Below are 7753 nucleotides of genomic sequence, written 5' to 3' on the forward strand. Positions count from 1 at the left end.
AACTGTAAACCTAAAAATTTACAGCCAATTTTGAAAGAGATGCATCCTACCTCAGGAAACCGTTATTGAATATGTCAATTGTGTTGTAATGATATGCTTCTTCTAAGTATGTTGTTATTAAATAAATCATTTTTAAAAATTAAAAAAAAAAGAATGCATATTAATGGGGGTTGGAGAGATGGCTCAGCAGTTAAGAACACTAGCTGTTCTTGGAGAAGACCCAGGTTCAAATCCCAACACCCACATGGCAGCTAACAACTGTCCGTAAGTCCAGTTCCAGGGAATCTGACAGCCTCTTCTGTCATCCTCAGGCATTGCACGACATGGGTGCATTTACCTACATGTAGGCAATACACGCATACACATAAAATAAAATAATAAAATATTAAAAAAAAAAGAATACATACTACTGCTAGGCATGGTGGCACACGCCTTTAATCCCAGCACTCGGGAGGCAGAGGCAGGAAGATCTCTGAGTTCAAGGCCAACCTAGTCTACATAGTGAATTCCAGGCCAGCTGGGGCTACAAGGAGACCCTGTCTCAAAAAGACCAAAAAAAAAGCATACTGCTTTTGAAGAGAACCCATTTGGTTCCCAACACCCACATCAGGTGGCTCACAACCACAAGTTACTCCAGCTCCAGGGGATCCAACGTCTCTGGTCTTTGTCAAGGCACTGCACTAACATGCCAATACATTCACACATATACACATGGTTTAAAAGCTGGATATGGTACCACAGGCCTTTAACCCTAGCACTCAGGAGGCAGAGGCAGGCAAATCTCTGTGAGACCAGTCTGGTCTACATAGCAATTTCATGCCAGCTGGGACTACAGGAAAACACTGTCTCAAAAACAGTAAGTAAATAAATAAATAATTTTTTTTTGTCTTTTTTGAGACAGGGTCTCCTTGTAGCCCCAGCTGGCCTGGAATTCACTATGTAGACCAGGCTGGTCTCGAACTCACAAAGATCTGCCTGCCTCTGCCTCCCAAGTGCTGGGATTAAAGGCATGCACCACCACGCCCAGCATAAATAATACTTTTTAAAGCTGCAAATGATAGCACATGCTTTTGATCCCAGTACTTGGGAGGTAGATTCAGGAGGACCAGGAGTTCAAGAGGTCAGCCTTGATCACATATCAATTCAAGGCCAGCCTGGACTACATGAGACTGACTAAACAAAGAAATAACAACAACAAAAATATAAAACAAATGTGTGGCAGTTAAGATTTGATTCACTGTAGTCAGGCTACCTCTGAATTTAGGAGGCAGGGGCTGGGTGTATTCTCCTTGGCCCATTCTGTGGGCCTAGTTGCTTGGAAAGCCTGTTTCTATGCAATTTTATAAATTTTTATTTGTTTTATGTGCATGAGTGTTTGGCCTGCTTGTTATGTAAGTGCACCCATGTCCTGCAGTGCCCACAGATGCCAGAAGAGGGCACCAATCCCCTGGAAGTGGAATTATAGATGGTTATTAGGCAACATGTGGGTGCTGGGAACTGAACCCAGATCCTCTGTAAGAGCAGCCAGTGCTCTTATCTGGCTTGAGGGCAAGCACTTTACCCCCTGAGCTATCTTACCAGCCTTTTTAATTTTAATCTTTGGTGGTGGGGGCACATGTGCCATGGCTCTAGTACATGCAGAGGTTGATGTTGGTCCTCCCCTCCCACCTACCTTGTTTCTTGTTGTGTGAGCCAGGCTACCTGGCTTCCCGGGTGCTCCTGTCCTCCACTGTGGGGGTGCTGTGATTACAGACACCGGGTACTGCAGCAGGGGGCTCTGGGGATTTGAATTCAGTCCTCAGTCCTCCATGGCAAGCACTAACCCACTGAGCCATTCTCCCAGCCCAGCCCGTTTTTGTTTGGTTTGGTTTGGGGGTTTTTTGAGACAGTGTCTCCCTATAGCCCAGATGGCCTGAAACTTGCTATGTAGACTAGGTTGGCCTCAAACTCACAGATCTACCTGCCTCTGCCTCCTGAGTGCTTGGATTAAAGGTGGCTACCACACCTGGCCTGTCTTGATTTTTTTTTTTTTTAAGTGTATGAATGTGGGTAAGTGCCCCTTTTGTCATGCAATGCCCAAGGAGGTCAGAAGAGGGTGTTGGCTCTCCTAGAACTGGAGTTACAGGTGGTTGCTAGCTGCCATGTGGGTGCTGGGAATTGAACCTAGGTCCTTTGGAAGAGCAGTCAGTGCTCTTAACAGCTGAGCCATCTCTCCCGCCCCAAATTTGATTTTTTTGACAGAGTCTCACTCTGTATCCCAGAATGAATTGGACCTCATTATGTAGCCCAGGCTGACTTCCAACCTTGGGGAATCCTCCTGCCTCAGCCTTTCAAACACTAGGATTACAAAAATGAGTGCCATCACACCCGGCTGACTCTGTTTTCATTTATAATGAAGTAGGGTGCTCAGAGGTAAGGTTTCCAGTCCCTATAGGGAGTCATGGAGACAAGATTCCGGGGTCCTGGACTGTGGAGTCCCCCTAACACCTAAGACCTAGGTGGGGGAAGGGGTAGGTGTGCCCCGTCCTAACCTTAACGGAGGCTGGCACCCCAGAGCTCTCTCCTGGGGAAGAGAGGGTGCCAAATGCCTGGATTTACGTCTCTAGAGGGGACACTGATGTCCGAGAGTCCACACCTACGAGGACCCTGTGCAGGTTGCTCTCCGTATCTACAGCGGCGATTAGGGTGCTCCATCCTCCGAGGATAGAGATCGTCCGGAGTGGACAGTCATTCGACCGGCTTGATGTGACCCTGGGGTGAGGGAACTGGAACACCCGGGGGCAGAGGACACTGGGTGGGAAGCTCAGAGCTGGGCAGAGGCGCTGGGCGGGGCAGGGTGGGCGTGTCTTCCACAGGCCCCGCCCCCTCGCCGCCGCTGTCCGCCGCTCTCTAAGTCTGCGAGGCCGCGGCGGTGGGCGCCGACAGCCGGGCACCTCAGCCCGCGCGCCCCGGGGTCTATGGAGCGGCCTCTCCGCGCCGTCCGGCCGGCCCCACGCCGCGCCCCGAGCCCGCCCCGAGGCCAGGTAACCCCGCCGCGAGCCCTGCGGGTGGGGGACGCCTAGAGGCTTGGCGGGAGGGGATAGGAGACCCCTGAGTCCTGCAGAAATGCGGGGCCCGGACTCTGGTGACCTGGAGGCCACCGCATCCGGACGCCTGTACCCCCCGAATCTGGAGAGGAGTACACGGTCATTGGTGACCTGGAGACACAGAATCAGGGGACTAGACGTCAGTGGCTTGGGGGCCACCGGGGTGCTGGGGACAGGGGTGGCCTGGATGTCTCATCGTGGAAGAGCGAAGACCCAGTGGCACAGGTCCCTGTTTTTTCGGGTATTTGGGATGCCAGGACACCTGGATCCCGAGTGTCGCGTCCATCCTGGGGTCGCTGGGGTCCAGTTAATGTCGTGACCGGGGTCGCTTTCAGGAAGTTGTGTTTTGCAGAAATTTGGCAGCTGGACCAGGTGGCGCCACCCCCGAGAGGGGTTTAGGTGGTCCCTGGGCGGGACTTAGGGTGGGGTCCCTGTCCCTCTGTCCTCCCTGCCTCCTTAGTCCAGGCTAGGAAGTGGGTGCAGCTGTAGATTTAAAGAGTGGAATGCTGGAGAAGGGTTTGGGGCATGGATCTCCGGGGATGGGGGTTTGGGGGAGCTGGAGCCCGGGGGGCGTCTGGGCCCCGGCGAGGCGCCGGCCCCGAGCACAGTTTGGGCATGCTTGGCACGCAGCGCGCGGGCCGGTCGGATCCGTATGCGCGCCGCGTGCGCCCATTGGTATGCGGGAGCCGGCCCGGCGCGGGCGTGAGGCAGGCGGCGCGGGGGAGGCGGCGGCGGGGCACGTCCTCACCCGGAGTGCCAGCCCTGGGGCTCGCCAGGGTGGATAGAACAGTGGCCTCCCAGGAAGGGGAAACTGAGGCAAGAATCCAAACCAGCTCCTGGCTGCATCCTTGGGGACCTACATGCACCTCACTTTTCACTTAGACGGTCTTAGATATCCCCCACCCCAGGGAACTGAGCTCTCCCCCCCAACACCCACACACACCTGCTATCCCTTCGCACTGCAGGAGACGCGGGTGGTCGAGCCAGCCTGAATTCCCGAGTCCCTGCAGAGATGGCGACCCCCTATCCCAGGAGTGGAGGCCGAGGCGAAGTCAAGTGTGGGGGAGGCCGTGGTGCCAGCGTCCCCTGGGACTTTTTGCCTGGTCTGATGGTCAAGGCCCCGCCTGGACCCTGGTGAGCCAACCCATGCCCCTGACCATGGTCCTAACTCGGGGGAAGCCTGCCTTTTCCTGTCCCCAGTAAGAATTCATACTTGGGTTAGTGCCCCGACCCGACAGCTGGACTTTGTCACCCTGACTTGTTTTCCAGTTCTGTTTCTAGTGTCCTCAGGCTCCGAATTCACCCCCCACTCCAAATTCTCAGGCCAAAGAGGAAGAGCTTACAACCCAAGATTCTGTCTGCAAGCCAGGGACTGGTGGTGAAACTTTGTCACTTGGCAGACTCAAACAGGAGGCTCGCCAGTTCAAGGCCACCCTGGACAACTTTGTGAGACCCTATCTCTAAAAGCAAAAATAGGGGCCAGGTGTGGTGGCACAGGCCTTTAATGCCAGCACTCAGGAAGCAAAGGCAGGCAGATGTACATGTGTTTGAGGCCAGCCTGGGTGTAGATGGTGAGTTCCAGGCCAGCCAGGGATACTTAGTGAGACCTAGCATGTTTGAAGCCCTGGGTTTGACCCCTGATACTGAGTGTGGGATTCACATTCAAGTCTGTCCCACCTCCTCTGAAGAGCTGAATAGATTCCAACTACCTGAGGGTTCCTGGATCACAGGAGGCTCGGCTTCTGCCAGGCCCCCTCCTGACACCTCCTCCGCGCTGCCGGCTCAGCTTGCAGGCCCAGCGCAAAGAGAAGTCCCGTAATGCGGCTCGCTGGCGGCGTGGGAAGGAAAACCTAGAGTTCTTCGAGTTGGCCAAGCTGCTCCCGCTGCCCGGTGCCATATCCAGCCAGCTGGACAAGGCGTCCATCGTGCGCCTCAGTGTCACCTACCTCCGCCTGCGCCGCTTCGCAGCGCTAGGGGCGCCTCCCTGGGGGCTGAGAGCCGTAGGGCCGCCAGCTGGCCTTGGTGAGTGCACATGCGCCGACAGTCAGGGTCGCCTCCTGCCATCCCATCCCCCAGCCTTGGGGACAGAATGGAGAAGCCAGGATAGCCCTGGCCCAGCTCCTGGGGAGTTTGCCAGACCTTTTGTGGGTCTGTAAGTGGTGATGTCAGCTCTCCAGGACACAGTTAATTATCTGTGAAATGAGAACAAGAAGTTGGGAAGATTTAGTAAGTCAGATCACTAGAAAAGCTGTTATTACTATTGTTGTTGTTTGTCGTTTTTTTGAGACAGGGTCTCACTCTGTAGCCCTGGCATACCTGGAACTCACTATGTAGACCAGGCTGGCCTCAAACTCACAGAGAGCCACCTCTACCTACCTCTGCCTCCCCAGTGCTGGGACTAAGGCATGACACCCCACCATACCCAAGTTGTTTTTGAGACAGGGTCTCCATGTAGCTTGGTCTGTCTTCGAACTCGATATGTAGCTGAGGCTGACCTGAAACTTCTGATCTTCCTCCTCCACCTCCCAAGTGCTAGGATTTCAGGTGTCTGCCGCCATGCCTGCCTAAGGCTTTTGTATTTATTAGGGAGATGCACCATTACTGCCACAAAAGGAACCCCCAGATGTAGAGGGTGCTTCCTACTTCAAGGCCTCCTATTAACTGGTAGGTTAGAGCCATACCTGTGGGACTGTACATGAGTACTCTAGAGTCCTAATTCCTTCTTTTGGTGTGAGGAAAGAAATAGCATAGCCTAGAAAAGGCGATACTGGGGCATCTGGGAGGCTTGCCTGGGTGGCACCGTCTATGCCCCACAGCTCTGCAGCCCTGGGTAGATAGTCTCCTCTCTCTGTGCAGAACTGAGAAATGGGATTGTCCATCAAAGCTGCCCCCAGCCAGCTGACCAGGGAATATCTGCTAAGCCTCTAGAGTCGCCTGACTCACAGTAAGTCTTCAGTATGTGCAGACAGTGGTCTGAGTCACCTTGCTGTTTATTTAGAGTCAACTGCATGAGTGCTGAGTGCTCAGGATCCAGCAGGAAACAAATTAGACAAGTCCCTGCTCTGCAGGGGGTGGTGTCAAAGGCCTGTTAGCTCAGCATTCAGCTGAGGCAGGAGGATCTCCAAGAGATGGAGACCAGCCTGGGCTACAGATAAACAAAAACAAATAAACAAAAAGCTGGCCAGGCTATGCAGACCTATAAGACCTACATTCAGGAAGCAGAGGAAGGAGGACCAGGAATTCAAGGTCATCCTCAGCTACATAGTGAGCTCAAGGCCAGCCTGGACTATATGGAACCCTGTCAAAAAGAAAAAAAAAAAAAAAACCGAAATTTTCAGGACTATTGGTAAATGCATAAGAAAATACTAGAGGTAAATGCAGAAGAAAAAGCAGGAGCTGCAAAAAGTGAGACAAGGCACACTGAAACGGAGAGAATGCCTTTAGAACACAGATATATATGGAGAGAGAGAGACAGAGAGAAAGAGAGAGAGAGAAACTATGTTAGATACCAACATATGGATGAATATTGAATTTTCCACTTGAATTTTCCAGTTTTCCCTTAGATTTTATTATTGATATAGAGACGTGTTGGACTGTTATATTCTAATTTATGTCACCTTGCTTTATTTTTATGTCACAAGGTATTATCTGAGGTCATAGTTGAAAGGCATGGGGTTCCCCAGGCTGCCCCCCAGTGCGCCCCCAGCTGAAGAAGAGGGTGTCTTTAAGAATGGTGTTAGGGGGTTCCAAACTCCCTTCCTGCCCTAGTGGGGTGGGGGAGAAAATAGCATAGCATTGATTAAGCCCTGCAATAAATCACCATTTAAATTTAAATAATCCGGCTTCCCAGGCGGTAATTAGGGGAATTGACTGGCGCAAAGAGAATGCAGCATTAGGAGAGCTGATTACTGTCATTACAACGAACAACATGTGCACCGCCAGGGGATAAACATCTTTTCTATTGTCCTGGAGCCTCAGGGAGAGAAAAGGGGGGCTAGCATCCAGCCCCCCAATACCTGGAGGGGTATCTAGAAGCTGCGAGGGGCCTGGACTCGCTCATGTAAGTGCTGCTAGATGGGTTCTCAAGACAGCAGAAACCTTAGTCCTCTGCCCAGCGCTGCATGCAGAATAACTCTGCAAAGAACTCTTAGGAGGGGAGCACCCCTGTGGTTTCCATTGCATAGACCTGGGACAATGAGTCCCAGAGAGGGAAGCTGGTACCCGGCGTCATCCAGCAGAAGGTGGTGGCTGCTTGGTTTGTTATCAAATTACATTTGTATTTATTTATTGTGTGCTTTTGTGAGGAAGCATGTGTGGAGGTCAGAGGACAAGGTGAAGGAATTAGTTCTCTCCCTTTACCATGTGGGTACCAGGGATCAAACTCAGGTCTGTCTGGCTTGGCAGCAAACACCTTTACCCACTGAACCATCTCGATAGCCCTTGGTTTTTGGGGGGGTTGTTTGTTTGTTTTTGACACAGTCTCCCTGTAGCCCCAGCTGGCCTGGAACTCCCTATGTAGACCAGGCTGGCCTTGATCTCACAGAGATCTGCCTCCCAAGTGCTGGGATTGAAGGTGTGCGCCACCACACCAGCAGTTCTTTCTTTTTTGGACTTTTTTTTTCTTTTTCATTTATTTATTTATTTATTTATTTATTTATTTATTTATT

General features: G+C 52.1%; 1 protein-coding gene across 2 annotated transcripts in view; it reads left to right on the forward strand.

Moving 5' to 3' along the window:
- The first annotated feature begins 2868 nt into the window (after positions 1–2868).
- Npas1 (neuronal PAS domain protein 1) overlaps positions 2869–7753 on the forward strand; it is a 24896-nt gene continuing 20011 nt past the window's right edge. For both annotated transcript variants that reach the window (XM_008821946.2, XM_029558118.1), the window contains exons 1-3: positions 2869–3023; positions 4052–4220; positions 4873–5108. In XM_008821946.2, the coding sequence (XP_008820168.1) occupies positions 4099–4220; positions 4873–5108 (358 nt within the window). In that variant the 5' untranslated portion in view covers positions 2869–3023; positions 4052–4098. The remainder of the gene's footprint in view (positions 3024–4051; positions 4221–4872; positions 5109–7753) is intronic.

Source organism: Nannospalax galili, unplaced genomic scaffold (genome assembly GCF_000622305.1).
Source record: "Nannospalax galili isolate Female #2095 unplaced genomic scaffold, S.galili_v1.0 scaffold432, whole genome shotgun sequence".
Lineage (NCBI taxonomy): Eukaryota > Metazoa > Chordata > Mammalia > Rodentia > Spalacidae > Nannospalax > Nannospalax galili.